This window comes from Brachyistius frenatus, unplaced genomic scaffold, assembly GCF_029030835.1.
Source record: "Brachyistius frenatus isolate BFR_SWC_R1_liver_20210118 unplaced genomic scaffold, ASM2903083v1 Contig_52, whole genome shotgun sequence".
Taxonomy (NCBI): Eukaryota; Metazoa; Chordata; class Actinopteri; family Embiotocidae; genus Brachyistius; species Brachyistius frenatus.
The window spans coordinates 1,682,562-1,704,747 of NW_027210651.1; the positions used below are offsets into that span (position 1 = coordinate 1,682,562).

The 22,186-nt window shown below is 42.5% G+C and overlaps 1 protein-coding gene across 2 annotated transcripts; it reads right to left on the reverse strand.

Moving 5' to 3' along the window:
* Positions 1–295: 295 nt before the first annotated feature.
* tie1 (tyrosine kinase with immunoglobulin-like and EGF-like domains 1) lies at positions 296–21,233 on the reverse strand. 2 transcript variants are annotated; one of them, XM_069704809.1, is made up of 24 exons: positions 20,972–21,233; positions 19,694–19,990; positions 19,419–19,529; positions 18,904–19,062; positions 17,878–18,009; positions 16,372–16,512; positions 16,105–16,233; positions 15,450–15,595; positions 13,974–14,118; positions 13,337–13,495; positions 12,892–13,032; positions 11,517–11,819; positions 10,804–11,094; positions 10,103–10,296; positions 9,822–9,968; positions 9,672–9,735; positions 9,240–9,350; positions 6,280–6,470; positions 5,886–5,999; positions 5,099–5,169; positions 3,125–3,165; positions 1,764–1,860; positions 1,585–1,684; positions 296–1,293 (listed from the first exon to the last, which is right to left on the reverse strand). In XM_069704809.1, the coding sequence occupies exons 1-24, from the start codon at positions 21,033–21,035 to the stop codon at positions 1,222–1,224; spliced, it is 3,420 nt and encodes a 1,139-aa protein (XP_069560910.1). In that variant the 5' UTR covers positions 21,036–21,233; the 3' UTR covers positions 296–1,221. The 2 variants fall into 2 exon arrangements, with proteins under 2 accessions (XP_069560910.1, XP_069560911.1); XM_069704810.1 differs by lacking the exon at positions 11,517–11,819.
* Between the last annotated feature and the right edge of the window lie 953 nt (positions 21,234–22,186).

Sequence of the window (22,186 nt, forward strand, 5' to 3'; positions counted from 1 at the left end):
GTGTGGTGCGTGTGTGTGTGTGTGTGTGTCGTCAGGAGGCCGGCCCTGCTGGAACCATGTTTGACAGACAGTTCTGCGCCTGTGGTTGGTTTGTGGGGGAAACGCAGTGACAGATCTGCTCCGTGCAGCTGGGGGACCCGTGTTCCTGAGCTCTGCGAGGACACTACGCCCCCCCCCCCCCCCCCACCCCCCCCACCCTACCAGCAGGCTCGGCCTGAACTTCTAATACATCAGCGGTCACAAAGAGCTGCATGAACTGCAAGCGGGACTGAACTATTTGCGGCGATGAGTCCAGTCACCACACAAAAGCTTTATTTAAGAAACCATTTTTTTTTTTTTTCTGAACACATACTGTACATTCTCACACGGTGGATATATTACCGTTTGTGTTAGATGTGTTTATAATGGTGACAGCTGGTAGACTGCGCTGTGCTTCCGCCTTGTATTAGTCCCCCCCCCCCGCCCCCCACCCAAATAACTACTCTCACGGTGGCACAACACATTAACATCCACCTTGGTTGCGTTCAAAATCAGTACATAAATCTGACTATATTCGAATAGGAGGCTTTGATGCATCTACGCGTTCTTAAAAAATGAGGCAAAATACACACAGTACATACAGTTACATTCACATGGCAGTGATAGTGATAGACACAAAATGAGGCTTCTTTTAAGTGCTACATTGAAAGTCTTTGCGTCTTAAATTCATTCTCAAACAGAACGAGAACTTGAATGTTTGTGATCCACACTGTGTCCTTTAACTCGATCTTCGTGAAAAGATTTTCGTCACCATTGAAAGCAATGGGCAGAAAATTGCAGCGTTGACGCCCCGCAGACCCTGTCGTGTTTCAGCAAGTCACATAGCTCCACATTTGCCACCAACCCTCAGAGAAAAAAGGTCCAGCATTGTAACCTTTGTGAAACAGAGAGGTACAATGTTGTGTCTTTTTTTTCTGTGACTCGGGTATTTCCCAAAAGGTTACTAGCAGTCGCGCCTCTCCATCGAAGGCCCAGCCATACTCCACATCTTCTCTAAATGCCTGTGATACCTCCATACAGTGTCCTTTCACAGTCCTCCATCTATAGCTGGGTGGTTGTGGTAGAGCGCCGACTCCTCCTGTCTTGACGTTGAGCGGCCGGGAGGTGGCAGTAACGCAGCGATCTCCCTCGCGACTTCCTCTTGGAGCTACGTGGCGTGCTAGGGCCTGGGGGGGCTGGTAGTCAGGCCTCCTCGGCGGTGGCGTCTATCCCGGCGTAGGTGAAGTTCTCAAACAGAGCCATGTTCACGTAGGCCTGGAAGATGGACAGAAACTTTGTGGCTTAAGATTGAAAATGCGAGTGTGACGGCTCCATCTGCGTCGACCAAATTGTACGGAAACCTACAATTTACAGCATTTCGGTCTAAATTCATTCCGATATTAAAAGTCTGCATACAGCTGGAGTAACAAAACACATTTTAGAATATATTTCTAATTAACCACAGGGGGTGACCATTTTAATGTCTCAACACCCCCCCTAATGGCAACAACAGGATGTTTTCCTACATTTCCCTCTCAGCCCACATGGTGTGAATGAAAGCATTACCTTCCTGGCCTCCTGCATCCTGTTGAGTTGGACAGAGACCTGAGTGAAGGGGGGTCTCTCGTAGGGCCGATCCCTCCAGCACTGCTTCATTAGCTCATAGCTGGATGGAAACACGGATGAATGTGGTAGAGTAGCAGGAAAGGGAAACATAACGATCTAATCAAGTACTGAATACTTACACTTCATCATCACAGTTTTTGGGTTTCTCCATCCTGAAGCCTTGCGGCAGTTTCTCATAAAGCTCAGCACACGTCATCCCACAGTATGGAGTCCCACCTGACACACACACACACACACACACACGCACACGCACACACACACACACACGCACACACACACACACACACACACACACACACACACACACACACACACACACACACACACACACGCAAATGAGAAGCAGAGAAAATACTTACTGCATCAGAAGCTACTTCTGTATTATGTATGATATTCAGACAAAGGAGGCCGGTCCATCCTGGTGGATGTAAAAGAGATGGTGGCACGCTGTCTGCCTTTTTCTTGGAAACATGTCTTCTAAAATTGGCACTCTTTGTTTTTTTTTCTCAAAGGTAATCCTTACTAGGAATAAGCAGCATTGCAAAAATACTCAAGTGACTGTAGACAAGGTAGATTTTCATCAACCTAAAACGAAAGTCCTTTCTGTAGGGTGGCCATTTAGGGGAATATTTATTAGACAATTCTCAAATAAGGTTAACTAAGTTAATTCAAGTTAAATAAGCCATGAAATGTCTTGAGACCATAAGGTGACGTGTTGTTCTATGTTGTTTTATGAACAGAGTAGTTACGGACAATGATTGCAGTATGCTGCTATACTATTGATTTGAACATGATGTCCTTTAAATGGATATACAGTATGTTTTTTAGCTGTATGTTTATGTCTGTTTCTGTTTCTGTATACAGAGACCGAGTTAAAACCGGAGGCAAATTCCTCATATGTGCAAACATACTGGGCCAATAAAGCGGATTATGGTTATGCTTATAATAGCAAACTTGTACTGTACCTTATTCTATTGTATAAAATAATTAATATGTAATTATATGTATATATGCTATATGTGTTCCTGCATATAACCTTATTTTAAGTTGTCTTTTTAGATTAATTTTAGTTATTTCTTCCCTACAGACAACAGAAAGAGCAGCTGCTACTTTACAAACAGCTGATGGGGTTTCAAATAAATAACGAATTAAAATGATCACGTGGTGATTGTGCGTCAAGCAGTGAATCATCACCACCCTGTTACCATCAGTTTACAAAGATACATATAATGTACATGTGATTACTAATAAATGCAAGATCTCCCAAAAACTACAGAAATGCCCTTTAATTGTTGAGCAAGTTCTAAGATACAGTGTAGGACAAGACACTGAACTTTTACTGGCCTGTCAGTGTGTGTGGCCTGTTGCTAGTTGAGAATTAGAGATCTGTACTCTGTATTACAAAGTCATAAACAACTAAATGGTTCGGCTTCTGTGTTAAAAGTTATTTGGATCCGTGTCTGGGTGTATGATTACTTACCTAAGCTTACAATTTCCCAGAGGAGAACACCGAAAGACCACCTGGTGGAGAACATACAAAGAAATGTTAAAGTAGACTTAAGGGGGAGATGGGAAGAAAATACATTACATTACATTACATTTCATTTAGCTGACGCTTTTATCCAAAGTGACTTACAATAAGTGCATTTCAACCATGAGGGTACAAAACCCAGAACAACAAGAATCAAGAAAATACAATTTCTTCAAGAAAGCCAAACTACAAAGTTCTATCAGTAAGTGCCATTTTAAGCGCTACTAAAGTTCTACTGTTTAAGGTAAAGTCAGAAGAGGTGTGTTTTTAGTTTGCGGGGGAAAATGTACAGAGTTTCCTGCTGTCCTGATGTCGGTGGGGAGCTCATTCCACCATTTAGGAGCCAAGACAGCAAACAGAAGTGATTTTGTAGAGTGTTTAGTTCAGTGAGGAGCAACAAGCCGATTGGTAGAAGCACAGCGGAGGGAGCAGGCTGGGGTGTAGGGTTGGACCATGTCCTGGATGTACACTGGACCCGATCTATTCACAGCACGGTACGCAAGTACCAATGTTTTGAAACGGATGCGGGCGGCTACTGGTAACCAGTGAAGGGAGCGGAGGAGCAGGAGGAGTAGTGGGAGTGAGTTTCGGGAGGTTAGTCAGTTAGGTCAGTCGAGCTGCGGCATTCTGGACGAGCTGCAGAGGTCGGATGGCGCTAACAGGTAGTCCTGCCAGGCGGGAGTTACGGTAGTCCAGACGTGAGATGACCAGAACCTGGACCAGAACCTGCGCCGCCTTCTGAGTGAGAAGGGGACGTATTCTCCTGATGTTGTGCAGCACGTATCTACAGGAACGTGTTGTTGCAGCGATGTTGACATTGCAAACGGTTTAATGGTTGGCTCCGGAAAACAATTGTTCACTGTGTTGATCATATCTGATGCTTTGCAAAGAAACCACATGTGCACATCGATACGTGGTAAATGATGAGATATTCTGAAACATCTTGATTTTTTTTTAATGTTTTTACAACACATTGTGCAGATGAAAGTGCACAAGTCCCTTTGGAAACCTAAATAATTAAATATGCACGAGAATAACACGATAATATTTCAATTTGTGCGGTTGAAAGGCTGAATTTTCTCAGAGTCAACACTGAAACTGAAAAAAAACCCAAAACCTGTTGAATCTCAACAAAATAAAATCACCACCTCTCCTGCAATCTGATTAGTGAATTTCTCTGAAGAGAAACACCTCCATTTTCATATCAGATCGCCGTGTGGTAGATCGTACGAGCAGACAAGTGTTGTTTGTGCTGTGTAAACGTTCTCTCAGCCTTCCTGCACTATCTGACATCTTGCTCTCTGTCTCACACTAATGTTCATAACTTCCCCCCGACCGTGCAGGCAGCCTTCACACTTCTTCCGTTAGCTGTCCTGCACTCTTTTCTCTCTCTCTCTCTCTCTGCTGTGTATTAATAAGCTCCAGTTGACAAGCCAACGTCTCCGTCTGTCTGCTGAGTTGTACCCAAGGCTTCCTGGTTGTGCTTATCAGTTACACAGCACGCTGTTATCACCCCAGCGGTGACAGAGGGATGATTTGTTGTTTTCTGTGGCAAGGGCACTCTGTGGTGAACGCAATCAAAACTTCACTAGAGGCTGAAATGTTTTTAACAAAGTTTCTTTGATACTAAAGAAGATATTAGAAGGAAGAATCCTGGGTATTTTGAGCTGGTGATTATTTTGACTATAGCAACTATCAGGTAGCAAGTGTTTCTGAACCACTTCGCCAATGGTTCTCACTTCTCACAAATATTTCTGCAAATATTCAAATAAAATCGAACCTTTCTTCACAAGTATTTCTTCAACGAACAAGGTTCAAACTGCTATGTGATCAACTTTGTTAGCTTGGCCTGCCCTCAAAAGTTTAATAGTTAAATCCGGTATCGATGCAAGTTGAACAAATGAGTTAATATCGTTAACTCACACGTCACTCTTGGTTGTGTACACGCTGTAGTTCAGGGACTCGATGGCCATCCAGCGTACAGGCAGCCTTCCCTGAAAGCCAAAAAAACAGATTCATGTCAAAACTTCTGCCTTATGTTTAATGAACTCCAAGTTGTTCACACACAAGTCGAATTCTGAACATTAAAAAAATGACAGAAAGAATGAATATAAAATATGCTTAAAGGTGTATAATATAATCTGTATCAGTGCCCCATTACAAGTCCACCAGAGCACATTAGAGGACACTGCTCTGCTGCTCTGTCTGAATAGTATTATAGAGCACGACCACTCTAGAGAAGAATAAAACAAATAAAGAAAAAGCTTCCTGGGCTGTTAGACTGTATTTAATTTGATCTGGCCGCTTTGAAATATCAGCCTGTAATAAATCAAAGTAATCAGTGTGTTTTTAATAATCAAATAACTCGCGTGTCGGACTAGATCGACAGACTTTTGGATAAACTGACAGACTGAAGGTATTGCAGTGGAACTACAAAATTAAATCCTGTGCAGAAATCTGTTGGTAAATGTCTGTTACTGTCTTCAAAACTCATCAGACTTTTGATATTTCACAGAAGAACTTGTATTTACTGTCTTGTATGTGAGAAGCTTGTGCATTTCAACATTGTCAACAGCATCAACTCACAAAGTGAAAAATACAATAGAAAAGTTCTTGTGTCCCAAACAAGTGGCGCCCTCTGTTGGCTGAGATCGACACAAAATCCGAGTCTTCCGAGGAAAGTGCAACTGCGCAAGACCCGACCACTCACCATTGTCTTCTTAACGTAAACCTCCTCACCGCGGGACAGACCGAAATCTGCTATCTTCGCCACAAGGTTGTCCCCGACAAGAACATTCCTCGCTGCCAAATCTCTGTGGATGAACTAGGACAACGGGAGTGGAGAAGGGGAGGAGGAGGAGGAGGAGGAGGAGAGACATAACTACCCGGAAAATACTGGTTAAACACATATTCAAATTCTATGTTCTATTGAATGTACTGATATGTATGGATCCGCATAATGAAACATCTCAGGAAAGATCAAATGTCCCTCTAAATGCTCCAAAAATATTCATAAAAAAAAAAACTCACTCACTCACTCATAGCAATCACTCACTCATGCACCTGCATCATCAGTCACCTCTACACACCTGTCCTCCTCCTACCTGTTTGTCGCTGAGGTAATGCATCCCCGTCGCCACGTCCACAGCGAACTGCAGCAGCTGCTGGGAGGTGAGGGTGGAGGCGGTGCCGTGCTCTTTGGCAAAGGCGGGGTCGGTCTCCAACACTCGACTCTTCCTCAGGAAGTCCAGGAGGTTACCGTAGGGGGCATATTCTATGGCTATGTACAGGTAGCCTGGAGGAGACAGAGGGACACGTTAAAGTTTACCACACTGTCTGAATGGACCTTATGCTCCTGCCATCATTCCCAGCTCACGTTTGATGAATTAAAACCCCTGTAATGTTACACAGTCATTAGAAAAGGTCATGCTCCTGCTAATAAACATTTGACCTCCCATCTGTACAAGCTGTTGGCAGCCAGACGATTACAAGTACAACATCTTCTTTCCCTATCCCCAAAAACAGTGAGTTTTGAGCAGTGGCCTGCTTGCATGAGGCTGGGAAGAGACCCAGCTACAGCTGGAGAGGGGCTCGGCCTTCAACTATTCGGTCCTGACACATCAGAGGTAGACCAGACCTTCTGTGAAATCCTCACAAAGCTCAACCAGATGGCTGAAGCTTTTGTAAATAGACGACGGTTTCCAGCCAGAGCCAGAGTTCCTACAGGTCACCAGGCGTTTGTAGTCGTTGGAGGGGTGTCACGTTGATTTCAGCAGGACCAGAGAGCGCGCCGACACAATTAGTGAGTAGCGTACGTGGAGGAAAAGAATAAAGAGTTGATGGACAGACTGGTCAACAAACTGGAACCTGATACGAATGTGTTACTCGTGTTATTTATGAGGTCGTTAATCAGGGACATACTGCCTTTCCTGCAGCAACTTCTTTCCAAAACAGTTTTTTTCTTCCATACGGAGCGTATTAACAAATTATCGAAATGTTTATGGCTTGTTGCATGTACTCGTCTGCCAGAAGAGGAAATAGGAGACAGTTTTAAACTCTTAAAGTGAGTGGTTGAGATTTTAGATTTGCTTGTGGTTTATTTTTTTCAATGTATGATCAACTAATCTATCTCTTGCCCTGAGATCAACTTCATTAAAACATATTTGAACACTTTGTTGGTATATCAGGCCATAGCAGAGCGAAGGAGAGAGATCGTTCTTGACAGTGATGACGATTTTGTTATTTTATCTTTATCTTCCTCTCGACAGTTGAGTTTCTGCTAAACATCTTCTGCTCGTTTCCTCCTCCTCTCCTACCGTTCAACACTTCACTGCTGAATTCTTCCTGGACACACCTAATTCTTCCAACATGTTGATATGAGAGTGAGAGCAAAATTTATTCCAGATCTCCGTACGATGAGAAAGTGAATAAGCTGAAAGCTATGCGATAGCAGCCAATTTATAGAAAAAAAGAAATACAGACAGATGCTGAATGGATTAAATGAATTTCAAAAAAATTTTAAACTGAAAACTGCAATTGAGTAGCAATTTATACTGTCGATAAAATACCTTTTATCAGCTTGTCCCTTTAAAATTACTCCAAGCAAAAGGTAGTTAAGAGACAACACATGCAATCTCTGTGAAAGAAATGTTACTTCCTGGAAGCATTAGTACTTTCTTTGATTGCCTTCAATATTTTCTCATCTCCTAACGTTTTGATTTGCTTGCTTTCCTTCCTCCCTACTACATTCCTGCTCTCCCTCCACCCGCCCCCGTCTTGCCTTTTATCTCTTTCCATGACACTAAACACTAAATGAAGAAAACACTCTGAGTTTCTCTAAATATTTCTTTATATGTATCATGGGCTGTATATAAAAGAAGATGCATATCTGTATGTATGTTGTATGATTGTTTAAAAGTATGACAATCACAAGTATTTGGTTCTACTGCTGTAAGTGAGGTGATATCTAGCTAAGTTAAACTGAGTTAAACAACACATGTAAAACACAGTACAGTGGAGGTCTGCAGCGTTAAGTGCTACTTGAAAGTGAGAGCAGTGGCGAGACAAGCAAAATTAGTCAGATGTTTATTTTTTCAAGGCTGATTTGGTGTTGTAATGTCCTCACTGATGTACTTTACATACGAGACTTCCTCTCTCGTATGGTATCAATCTTTGATCAAACAAAAGTAATTCAGTTATTCATTCTAGAAGCCGTTGGATGAAGCTGCTGGAAACTGATACTTCACAGTGAGGACTGGAGCCAAGGAAACCTTGTACAAATATATAAACACATGCCGCAGCAGTTTGGTTGTGAGGCGCATGGACAAATCAAACAAAATGTGATTGCGCAAATGCTTCTGGCAGGCAGAGATTATTTGGGTTGGACACATTGTGGTGCTTTCCAGGTGCAGATGACAGAGAATCAGATGGGATGGGAGGATCTGTTTGCATCTCCAGTAAGAAGAATTTAACCCGTTCGAGTGCGGTGAATATCAGGGAGGAATGAGCTGAACATTGTAATTTATGAGAAAAAAAAATTACATTTGAAGAGGATCCACCTGCGTTTTGTGATGACCGTGCAACACCTTTACATGCTATGGAGGAATTCATAACAGCAGTCTGCCCATCCATTTCCATGATAAGAGACCAAAATCTACTGAAGAAAACCATGTGATATGGTTGAAAGCTCTGGAACAAGATAGTAAGTCAAATTTAGTCAGTGATTGTTTTGTCCGACATCTATATTTAATTTATTTAAACCAATGATGGATGGCAAAATTATTATATTTTCTAATCCTGTAACTTTTAATTCATATTTTGAATATAATTAATGGTACATTAGACATACCTTTCTCCAGGTATATTCTTCTATAGTGTGTCTCACAATGTAAAACGCCTGGACACTAGACTGTAAAGAAGGGCACATACAGCCCTCTAAACTTTTTTGTATGACTTGTAAACTTACTGTAGCTGCCAGCAAGGTTGCCCATCACACCCTTCAACAGTTCCAATAACTTGAAAGCACGTTAGTTTCCATACCAGCCACTAGATGGCGCTCACTCACCTCTGTTCTCACAGGCTCCTATTAAGTTGATGATGTTGGGATGCTGGCCTAGTTTACACAGCACCTCCAGCTCCCCTGCAAAGTCTCTGTGGTCATTCTCCGAGGCAAACTCTGCAGGAGGAAGAGCACACGCAGCATCGCTAAACCAACTGCAAGCAAAGCAATCTGCAGCTGGCATCTTCAGAGGGAAATTTTCACGTCAGTGAAAAACTTCACTGATGTGAACGGACTTCACTTGTGTGCCAGTGTGATATATGTATCTGTAAGTGTGATACGCGTATCTGTAAGTGTGATACATGTATCTGTAAGTGTGATACATGTATCTGTAAGTGTGATACGTGTATCTGTAAGTGTGATACATGTATCTGTAAGTGTGATACGTGTATCTGTAAGTGTGATACATGTATCTGTAAGTGCTGAAATGACAGTTACCTTTCAGCATCTTGATGGCTGCGCTCATTTTGTTGCCGTCCTTCTTGATCATGGCTTTGATGACCTGGTAATTAAAACCGTTGTTAGCTCACATGTTTGCATGGGAGAAACATTTCATATATCCAGAACGACCATGATGAGTGTAAACACCTGGCCAAAGTTGCCCTCTCCAATGACATCTTCAAACTTGATGTCCTCCCATTCAAGGATTGGATAGGTGAGAGGCTCTGGTGTGGGCTTGGGCCTTCGCGTCAGGGTCAGAGTTCCCGAGTTGAACTGCAGAATAGTTTCCTCACCCTGGTGATATAAACAGTCTGAAGTCAGCAAATATACAGATATGTTCTCTGTGGTCAGATTTTCTCATCTTTCTTGCAGCTTGGTAAGTCAGTCTGTTTTCTAAAAACCACAACCAAACCGTGGTGCATCCTCACCGATCCCGACTGGTAGGTAAACGTGCGCCGACGGTTGAGCAGCGTCTTCCTGATGAAGAAGAGAGCCAGCAGTGCCAGCAGGATAGTCACACAGGTGACGGTCACCGAGCCCACCACTGCCGCCAGCAGCTGGTAACTGTCCCCCACGGGCCTCCTAGCCACTCCCTCGGTGGTCGGAGGTGAACTCTGCAGGCCTGTTTTGTTTTTAACAGACGGGAAGAGATGGAGAGAAAAACCAAGAAGAGCGATGGAGATGATTTTCAGACAGGTGAGATAAATACGCTGTTTTAGTGTAGACAGAAGATTATCCTCTTTGTGCGGGTGGCCCTGTTTAACTCAACCCGGGAAAACCCCAATATTGGCCAAAAGTATCGCAGTGAAGAGATTTTCCACCGGGAACTAGATTCGGCTAAAAGTGAAAGCAAATTTTACCATAAAAATACCTCAGGTTATATCAGTATATTAGACTTTTTGATCCGTTCTTTAGAATAAACGACCCACTATATCAACAAAATATTTCTGGCCTGCAAAATACTGTTGCCCCTGCACCGCCCCACAGGGGTAAGGCTTAGAACAGGTTGGTGTGAGATCCCGTATTTTAGTCCCAAATCTTATATGATTACGCAATTTTTCATGCGAATCCAAATCTTATATCCTGCTGTGGTAACACAGGGTGAAGGTTGAATGTATCATCTACTCACCATCTCCTTGTGTCATCTGCTGAACAAAGTTGCTCCACTCTCCGGGCACTTTGGAGAAAGCCCTGACTCTGAACTGGTAGAGCGTGCTGCCGTTGAGTGCTGTCACGTCTTTGGTGGTCTTGTTCCCATCGTCTGTGTCCACCCAAGGGTGAGGGCTCCCCTGGCCGATCGGCTGGTACTCTATGATGTACTTGATGATGCCTCCATTTGGATCCTCGGGGGGCTGCCACTTCACCTGGATGGCTGACACGGACAGGGGACGGGCCTGGACGTTGCGAGGGGATGAAGGGCCTGAGACACAGAAACACTGTTGTTCCTGGAGCCATCAAAAGTTATTCTGTCACATTAGACTTTAAATCAAACGTGTTAAAAGGCCTGGAATGGGTTCATTTCTAATTCAAAAAGCAGATTATACCTTCACACCCAACTATTAGCTGCTAAACTTTGTCCTCAATTCACACGTTTGTGGGCAGAGAGAGAGTCACCAAGCAACCAGCTAGCACCAATCAAATTCTTTTACTGAGAGTTTAAATCAAATCTAAGAAACTCTTATCACCATTAGTTTAACTTGTATATTTATTATTGAAAGCCATGCATCATCTGACGCTATAACAAACTATGGATCGCATTAGACCTCGTGTTTTGCCACAAACTGCATTGAGAGGAACCTCCCGTGCAGCTTGTTTCTAACCAACTGCAGAGGTTTTCGTTACCCTGGCTGTTGATGCGGAAGTGGTAGGGTTTGGAGGGCGGCCCCTGGCTGCCACAGTTGATGAGGCGCACCACCACGGTGTAGTCCCGCTGATACTCCAGGTTGTGGAACTTGGTGGAGAGCACATTGAGCAGCGTGGTCTGCTCCAGCAGTTTGTCACTGTAGGGTGGCGGCCCGAAGAGCTGCGCTAAAAAGCCGCTGGCCGTGCCGGCATTAACGCCGTTGTTGGCGGGCAATCGCCAGCGTACAGTGGCATTGCGGCCCTCCACCGAGCTGATGTCAATCTCAGGTTGAACTGTGGGCTCTGCAGCGACAGAGAACACAGGATGAGCTGAGGGGCACGGCCAGCTCCTTTTGCATTTCGTCTCATTGAGCTAGTTTTGAACTTACACTTGGATTGGTTTTCCTGATTCTACCAGGGAGCTGCAGCACTTGGCACTGGGTCTCTCTGTTTCCACCCCATTATTATTGTGGGTCTCCTTATTGTGCTCTTTGCTCGGTGGCTGACCCATGACCTGCCATGGGTGTTTCCTGTTTCTTAAATATGTGAGCTTCATCACCCTCGATGTTTACATAAAATGAATGAACATATTTATTGATGCAGAATTTAATTTGAATCAGTTTTCTTTTCAATTTGAACTTCTCATCTCTTGATTTTTAGTCTTAAATCGCCGCGTGGTCTTTCTAAAAGGTGCACTCCCACACAAACGCAACTTCCTCAGTCTTATGCCGTCCTCGGGGAATTTGTTTTACACCATTTCAAATCGTTTGAGCTTGTGCAAGAGGCTGCTGCTCCCTGGTGACAAATAAAATTAGCTCTATTTCACACATGGACCAAACCGCATCAAACCTACTGGCACTATGTACTACTGCTCTCCGAAACAGCCACTGTTATATTTTGTTTTCTTCCGTTATCTTAGCTGAACTCACACACCCAGATATAAGCTCTCTCCCTCTGCACCACAGTCATTGAGGAATAAATCCGTTTCTGGCATTTGAATTAAGGTCATTTCAAATTGTTTTAATGGTTTTGTGATTTGCCGGCTGATGATAAATAAAGGTTACTTCTTTTTTTTTTTGGCTATTTCCGTCTTGAACCCTGAGGGTGTTCAGTTTCTTTTTCTTTTATTTTTTTTATTTTTTTTTTTATCAAAGAAGCGACTACAGATCACTTGACTCCACTGGCATCTTTCCATATTTGACATGAGGACAGGTATGCCCCTGGGGAAAAGACAATTGCCCCCTTTAAGCATTGTAAAAGCACTTCACTATTACCAGATAATTATGCAAACTTTAGTGGGAATTTTGTTCCCGGGCAAGATTTTCACATAAATATACTAATGAGCAATGTTTGTGCCGTTATCTGTGGCTCTTACCGGGACAGTCGGTCTCCATGATGGTCTCTGGCCCCTCAGCCCCCTCTCCTCCTTCCCCAGGACGGCTCAGCTGGACACGGACACGGTAGCGTGTCGAAGGCTCCAGGTTCATCAGTGTGATCGGCTCTTTGTCACTATTGACTGAAAGAGAGCAGATGTAGGATGAGCTGATTACCAAATATTTTTTTTATTTTATTCTACTCACAGAAGCATTTTTGAGAATAAATCCTCGGAAGTATTGTAAATGATTTTATTATGAATTTGAGCAATGATTTGATGTCTTTGCTAACATATTACAACCTTGGCTGAACTCAGTTTGTGTTGAAATAATACTGATGACTGGTTTCCTTTTTCTGCGGCTGTGAAAAAAAAGTCAAAAACAATCTTCTGTAACTTCTGCTTTCTGCTTTAAAGGCCGACTGCGGGATTGTTGTTGCCTGCTCACCGATGATGGAGGACCAAGAGTTTCCGTTCTCCACAGGCTTGTAGAAGAGCCTGATTGAGACGATGGGGCCGTCTCCTCGGTGGGAGTCCACCGGCATCACCAGCAGCTGCTTACTCCTCTTTTCCAGCAGTTTGGGAGCAGTAGTGGGAACAGGGGGCTCTGTGTGGACACAGGAAATGCTTTTACTTCCAAATCTGACACCCCATCTAATTATTATCTGATTGCTGAATTGATGATTATCATCACACATATGTCCCAAATTAATGGGCTAGTAGGGGCTTACTAAACCTGCTGGGCAAATTGCATCTACTAGTAGGCTAGAAAGTTGCATCTAGTGGAACATGTAGTGGCTGTAGTAAGAATGACGGGTGCAAAGGAGAAATGTAATGTTTTGCCTAAACCTAACCAAACTGCAATTATGTCATAACGTTAACTATGTCCTTATTATTGTTACCTGTACTGTCTTGACCCTACCCCTACAAGCCCAGATATGGGACAGATGTGAGATCACAACCTCCTGTTCAACAGTCAAACTGGCTGAATTTGAGTTATGACCAGTGCCTGTAACAGAATAATATATTTACCTTTCTGTACATATATCTACAAATGTCACTCAATAAAAAGCACACACTCAGACCTTTAATGGTGAGGTTGAACTTGCGCGAGTCCTGCCCTCCATTGGTGGACACCCTACACTCCCACAATCCTCCTTGTTTGGCGCTCAGGCGAGGGATGTTAAACATGGCTGTGCTCTTACTTGAGTCCATTACGGTGTGAGAAGCCTGAGGGTAAAACACGCAACATGGCAAATTAATGCAATACACGGTGAAAAAGCACATTTCCATTTCCTGTGCCTGTTTTTGTGCCGCTTGAATTTTTCCTCACTCTTGAGAAATGTCTTAGTTCCTGTGGGAAGCGCCGGCACGATTCTTTACTAGATTGTTTCTATTATCAGAGAACAGCACAGAAACAATAACACAGAAACTGAACATATCACTTACAGGCAATACATGGTAGCTGCTGCGCTGTGGAGTGATACAGCCTTATCTGCTCGGGCCATTGTGTGGTTGACTTCCTCAAAACGTGACTCAACCTTCTAATCATCAGCTCAGACTTAAAGGCAAATACTTTTCATTATTTAACGAGAGCCGCGGCACCAGACTTTGTTCCTGGAGGGCCACAAGACTACTTTATTTGTTCTATTTTTTTTTTTTTTTAATGAGGAACAATTTTGGAACAGAGGAACAAATTTGGAAAAAAAACAAAACAATTATTAATTTGTCTTGTTAAATTAGATGAGAAGATCAGTCCCTCTTATGACCATCATGTGCATTAGCTACGGTATTGAACATGAGCCAGGAAGTGGTTAGCTTAGCTTAGCATAAAGACTGAATACAGATGGAAACAGCTAGCTTGCCACTGTCCGAGGTTAAACATACTATGAGTACATCCGTTCCTCTGAAGCTCAGTAGTTATCATGGTGAGTATAGTTAATAATCTGAACTGTATGAATTTGAGGCAATGCGAGTTATGTATTGCAACTTCTTCTTGACAGTTTATAGCACCAATCTTCATCTCTGCTAACTGCAAAATTGTTCAGCTGTTGTTCTCTTCATGTAAAAGTTACAGCACGTTCTCCTTATATCATCACAACGTCATCATCATTTATACATTTATATTTGTGAAGGGATTACGTACATGAGAAGTAGCCTAACATTAATTTGAGAGCTTCAGAGTTGCTGGTACTTTAGGCATACATTTAAACTTTTAAACCTTGAAAGAGTCAGGCTCCACGTCCAGCCTGTTTGAGGACTGGCTCCAATTTCACAGAGTTACAAATCCCTGCCAACAAAGCAGATAGAAGTGTTTCCTAATATATTGAACTGTTTCTTAAAGTGGCATATGAAACTGAATACGGACCACCGCGTTCAAGAATATAGTCTCTTTATTTAAAACAAGCTGCATCACCCTCTCACTGTGGTCAGGTACTTAATCTCTGCCAGACTAACTGGATTTACATTCTATTTAAATCATGTATTTTGTTTATTTTTTTATTCAGGTTACTGTGATTTATCTTTGCAGGAGTTCTGGGAGCCACTGCCGGTCTTCCTACCTTGAGCACAGTGCTGTCCAGCTTTCGCAGCTCAATGCTGTTGTGACTGGGCAGGGGGTTGCCTGTGGCTGAACAGTAGATCTTGGGGCTGGAGTTCAGATTCCACTCCAAGTTACTCTTCAAGTCCAGAATCTGGGGAGCCTGGTCTGAAGACGGAAAGAGTCATGGGGCATTACAGGGAGCAAGAAAACACCAAAATGGATTGTGACAGAGGAAAATGATGGGGCAGATGAAAGAATGATGGAGGAGAGAGAGCAGCAGAAGTGCATTTCAAAACCTTCGTTCAAAGTCAAACCGTCAGTTTTTGAAATCAGGCATCCCACTAATTATGTTCTTGTTTAACTTGTGTTTACATATACAAGAGAATGAAAGTCTCGACAACTTCAGGATTAAACACACGGACTATTTGACGTTCCAATTCAAAACTTCAAATGATGGTGGTACATGTTGTTTTATTAAACTAATGAATACTGCAGACTTTATCAGAGGCGCTAATGAAGCTAACTTGAGAGGTGAAATGTTATTTTAATTATGTATAAATGTATATTTTAAATTGTATAACTGGGGCTCAGTGATAATTGGCTACGGGAATGAAAATGAACAATGCACTAATGATACAGACCAAAGAGATTAACATGATGGAGGTGATACCGACCAGACTTCTCACAGTTCTGTCCTCTCCACCCCGTGGGACACTGACATCCACTGAAACGGTTGCAGACTCCTCCGTTCTGGCATTTGCAGCTCAGCTTGCAGTCTGGGCCATACATGTCATTATGGCAGGCTGACGACAGAAAAGAGAAAGAACAAAACTTCATAGTCACAAAACATAGCTAGAACATGTTATGTTAAACCCACATGCAACAAATATTCTAACGAAATAGAAATAGAGGAACACGTTTAAGTGAAGTCTTGTGCTTACCACTCTCACAGCGGCTCCCGAACCAGCCGCTGGCGCAGGAGCAACCGTAGGGGTCTGGTAGGCAGAAGCGAAGCCCCTTGCAGTTCAGCTCGGAGCCACACGACTCCTGGCAGTTTCGACCAAACATTCCTTCTCTGCAGGCTGCGAGCCATCGGAGAAAGACAAATTCACAAATGTGTTTATTTAAAGTCCTCCAGTTTTGCTGCATTACGCTCTGACCTGACCTGCAAAACACCAGCAGTGTAACTAATCTGCCCATGTACTAATCTGGAATCTGGTGATTTGGTTCCTGATCATATGGACTGTATTAATTGTAAATGAGGCCAATGCGAAGTCCCTCAAACTGCAATACCACCAAGGGCCACTAGAGGTTGGCTCCAAAAAGGCTCTGGCATCCATAGACCTCCATTATATTTCTTTCATGAAATACAAAGTCAAAAATGTACTTCCACAAATCACTTTCGGTGTAGTTTGCTTAAGTCACTCTTTCTTATTAGTTTTCTGGCAGTCCATCTGAAAATAATCCCACCATTAATAAGAGATGAGGCCTCAAAAAGTGGCATTTTTGACAGGCCTGAGGTGCAGTAGAGTTTCCGCTAATGTTGCCCCAGGCGTATTCCCAATCAGTTCAAGTCAGATCCTCGCTGCCTCGTTTAAATATGAGGTAGCGAGTCACTTATGGTAACTAATGGATCCAAACTATCAAGGTGGCGAAGGACAAATTTTCAAACTCAAGGCATGATAACAGCAGTTCACAAACCAATAGTGACGTGACTGGGCCTCCAATCAAACTCAAGACAAAGCATTGCCGCTGCTTTGGCAGTATTATGAACTGAATGAGCTGTAGGCCTGTGTTGACTCTCCCGCAATAAATTGCAAGTGCCGCACAATTCAAGTAATGTGTTTTCCGCGAGCAGTGTGTTTTTTTTTTTTTCCGCCAGAGAGGACAGGCAGAGCTAACGCAACGGGCTCGCTCTACAACTGCCAACTGACTGATGTCACACAGGTGAAGCTGTTTGGATCTCTGGTAGGTGAAGTCCATAAATACTACTGTAATTAATGTTTGTCGCCAAAAACGGAGATCTTTGAGATTATTAACTCAGGTTTATAAAAAATAACCTGCTGTATGGGTTTCTCAGCCTTATCACAGTCAACAGTGCTGTTTGCTGATTTGTCCGTCCACCCTGACCTGGCTTCTTACTTTTAATGTCTCCTCAGTTCAAAATTCCTGTGATCCTGTGTGTTGTTTTTTTTGGACTAGGACATTTCTAAAGGCATTTGATAAGAGTAATTATGTGTATTTATTCACACATGTAACACTTTGATTAAGTCAAACTTATTCAAATGTCTTAATTAGTCACTGTGTCTCGATAACAATGGAGGAATCTTACTTTTTATACATTTCTGTTACTCTCCTTCTCTTTCTGTTCGTCTGGCTTTCTCACACGCTTGCTTGTTCACACGCACAAAGTGATGCCATTATATTTATACTCGTATTGTACAAACCTATCTCACAACGTGTTCCCATGAATCCTGGAGGACAGATACAGTCTCCATCCACATCATGACAGACACCACTGTTAAGACACTCTGGACAGTCCCTGTCACAGCTAGGGCCCCACTTCTTACCGGGACAGTCTACAGAGAGACAAAGATTTCTCAGACTTCCTCAGAACAGCAAACACAGAGTAATGACTTTTGTGTGGTATTTTTACAGCCCATATGGCCGATTTAAATCATAGAATTCATTAAACATACTTCAAAATCAATAAAAAAAAAAACAACTTAAAATGGTACACAATGGTAAATCACAGCATCACAGTGAAAAGCTCAGGAGAAAAGCTCTACATCTGGTGGGGAAAACTAGAAGAAGCTTAGAGTGGAGCAGGTGGAGGGTGGAGATGGTGGTACACCCTCTTTACAATACTGAGATACAGGAAATGAAACAAACACATGTGCCTTACATGTGTCTTGCCAAAAAATGCAGATGTAGTTTATGGTGACTTCACAGTTTTGTTATGTTCATGCTTACCTTCGATGAGCATGAAACCAGAAGCCCACTGTTTAATTTATAGGAATCATTCAACATTTGGGGGAATGCTCTTATTTACTTTTGCTACAGTCATTAGCTCAGTTTAGCTCCACGCCCGGAGGAAGGAGGAGACAGCGAGCCTGGCTCCATCTAAAGCCTAGAATAATTAATCCACCAGCATCTGTATAGTTTCACTAATCGACACAATATATATTAAAAAAAAGCATGAATTTTAGTAAATCAGTGGGTCACTTGTATCATATCTCCTCCTGTATGTAGAGACATCTGACAAACGTGCATACAAATTGCATAAAATCTGTGTCACAAAAAATTATGGTTGATGCAATCTGACTCTCAGCATGTGACTGGCTGTGTGTGTGTGTGTGTGTGTGTGTGTGTGTGTGTGTGTGTGTGTGTGTGTGTGTGTGTGTGTGTGTGTGTGTGTGTGTGTGTGTGTGTGTGTGTGTGTGTGTGTGTGTGTGTGTAAGGATTTAACAAACCTCTAACAATGAGCCTCATCCAGGCACCGCGGAGGGGGGTGTCCCCGACATAGCTGGCACTGTAGATTCCTTGATTGTCTTTGGAATTTGCTTTCTCCACCGTCAGTACGGCGGTGCGATTGATCATATCGTCCCAGTGAGTCGTATAAAAGTAGTTTCCTACACAAAACATGTTCAAACATTAACGGCATAGTTTCAAACTTTATTTGCTTTATATCTTCTATGAAACGCCTGAAAGTGTTTGTGTCTCTTAATGCAATTTCAATTTTCCTCCCCTCGTCTTCAGTTGTTCAGGTTCAGAGTCAGGTCACTTTATTTGTACCCGGAGGTGGATTTTTTTTTTTCGCAGTAAAAGAGAGGGCTAAAAGAGGTGCTATGACTTGCTCACATGAATATTTGCAGCTGGAACAAAGCTGTTTCTGTAGCGCTTCGTCCTACACCTTGGGGCCAAACACCTCCCTCCAGACGGAAGAAGCAAAAACTCTCCATGTAAGGGGTCGTGTTCGCTGGCTTACCGTTGTACTTCCAGGTTACATCTCTTCTTTGAGAGCTGAGGTGCTGCATGCTGAGGTGAACTGTCTCTCCTTTGTTAGCAGTCAGCGTCAGGTAGTTTGGAATAAAATTAGCTGCAAGAAAAAACAAAAACCTTATTTTCTAAAAGATAACACACCTTCCAAACTGATTGCGTATGTAAAACTGGATCACAAGTAATTAGGTTAGAAGAGCCTGGTCATAACAGGAAGTTAAAATTCTCTCCTGCACAACCTGGTCACGTGAAGGCTGAACGCACCTTTGATGCAGTTGTTAATCATTGTGACTGTCTCCAGTGGGGGGACTTCCTGAGTGGATTCACAGTAGAAGATGCCAATGTGATCCAGATCCTGGAAGTCTCTGGCCACAGCCTCTCTATTCCTGGGCTTAAGCACTCCAAAGTTTGGCTTCTTTGATAATATGAGGATTTTGTTGTCCCTCTTGATGTCCAGCTCCATCTGGGCTGAACTGCGCTCTCCATTGATGCAAGAGATGGAGAAGTGGTTGACGTTGGTGACCTCGGCTGTGGAGATCATGGTCAAGTCGATCACGGCATCTGTAGGACAAGACACAAGTCATTCTCTGGCACGAGGCTGGGTCACAGGTTTTATTACAACACTACAAACCTTAACACAGATCCACTGGATCAACACACATTTTTTTTCTTATTTAGACATTGAAATAGAGAAGACATCTATTTCAGGGGAAGTTTTCATTGGTGGTTACTGGATTTCTATGATACTCAACAAAACCATTGTTTAATTGGGCTAAAATTACGGTCACATCTGCCTCGGCATGAGTGATATTGTATTCCTGATTCTTCATGGTAAAGCTCAGCTCCATTGTTTTCCAGACATCTGGTGGAGGGTTTAAAAGTTTGAATTCTAATGTGTCAATCCAAAATATTCTTGTTGCAAACATTACACCGACCTCTTACACAACAGTTTTCTTCATGTGTTCCAGATAACACATGTCCGAATTTCACTTCTGGATGAAGTGAAGCAGAGTGGCTCAACTCATTTTCATCTGAGTGCCAAAACGCAGAGAATACATATTTTTTTTAACTCGCTTTTTAAAGTATCTGTTTCTGCCACCTTAACCTTAGAATGTATTCATAATAAGTGATTATTTGACTGATGTATTAATACATGATAAAAGTGATACAGACCCTGGTTCAAAAACCTCCAGGAATGTGGATATCTGAATAAAAGTGCTAACATAAATAAGTCAGTTTGTCCAGCATTCCTTCTCCCTGGCATTTGAGCCCACATCCACAGAACAATGGGAGGAAACATGGATGAGCTCCTTTTTTTCCCTGAGGGTTCAGAAGGTTCCACACTCTACACTGCAGGGTGTTGATAACTTTAACAAAAAATAAATTAATAAAAAAGGATATATATCCAATTATATAGCCTATAGACTAGGCTCAGGTAGGACATCGTTTTTTTCTTAAACACACATTTCCTGAAAATGAAAGTGGACTTTTGCTCCGTTAAAAAAAGCAACACAAACAGCCTTAAATTAAGTTCCCTCTTACCTGATAAATCAAAGAAGCACAACACAAACACCGACAAAATCCTCATGATATATATAATCCTCATCGGGGAAAGCGTTGTGTTACCAAATCAATTGCCAACTAGGGTTTTCAGGGAGAACTCTACATCCAAAACGGTGACGCTGCGTCACGTCGCTGCGCTTTTTTACGCATAACTTGGCGAATCCTCGAAAGCTCCAGTTCAGGTTTAAAATCTCTTCGGTAACAGAATACCTTTAAGGGATGGTATCACACTACTGTCAGACTATGCACAGAGTGCAACTAGCGGTAAACCTCAGCCTTCTCTGGGTGGGAAAGGAAGGAAGAGCGTCACCAGACAGCGGAGGACTGCTGGCGCTCGAGACCTCCCCGATCCGATTAATGTATTTATGAGTTTAAACTTTTGCCACTTTTTGTTCCAACAGAATGCAAATACTCAACTGGCTGTCTTTGCATTCAATTAAACCTGCAATTGATTGAGAACGTCTATTTAAGAAGATAAATAATATCATATTCAAACTTCTGTGGCAGTATTGCTTTATTTACTATCTAATTGAATTGTTTACACTTGTGTTTTCATATTTTTTTATTATAAGAGATCATATTCAAAACATGAAGCATCAGGATTTTTGTGCTTGGCACAGCTTTTAAAATAAATACTATTGGGAGAATTTATGAATGCATTTTAACAAAACATATCTCCTACTTGTTGCATAATATGCACTCGATGAAAATACTGCATATGCATCCAAACTTAGCATGCATGTGTGTGGCCGAGATCTGCACTCTGCATGTCCCATGTGTCCTCCAAAGCTGACATTGAATATAATTGCTGCCCTTGATGTTAACACCAAATGCAACAGCAGCCTGTATGAAGTTTTGCCAAATGCAACATCTTTGTTCTTTCACTTCAACGAGTTGGTTACAATCCCAGCAGCTCTGACGGTCACTCTCTCCCTGCCATCACAATCAGTCAGCCTCAGGAAATGATGAACAACATGCTTGTTATGTCTATTTCTGCCCTGAACTTTTAAGAGGGCTCCACATGTCTCACTATGAAACATCTAGTTGGAACAACTGCACACGCCTTTTCTCATTTGCTCTGCATAAGCTCGAGGGCTGATTTGGTGTTTTTTTCCACATTTCCTCGCTGCTTCAGACAATCGCCTTGAAGTAGACACAGCTTCTTATTGTTTGATATTTCCTGTTTTCAATTTC

Bases quoted from the DNA above. Each gene is read 5' to 3' on its own strand.
- tie1 (XM_069704809.1), bottom strand. From the start codon at position 21,035: ATGAGGATTATATATATCATGAGGATTTTGTCGGTGTTTGTGTTGTGC. The intron at 19,063-19,418 runs GTAAGCCAGCGA...TGTTTTGTGTAG, and splicing joins TGTAACCTGGAAGTACAACG to GAAACTACTTTTATACGACT. The intron at 16,234-16,371 runs GTAAGCACAAGA...TTCTGTCGTCAG, and splicing joins CGGGAGCCGCTGTGAGAGTG to CCTGCCATAATGACATGTAT.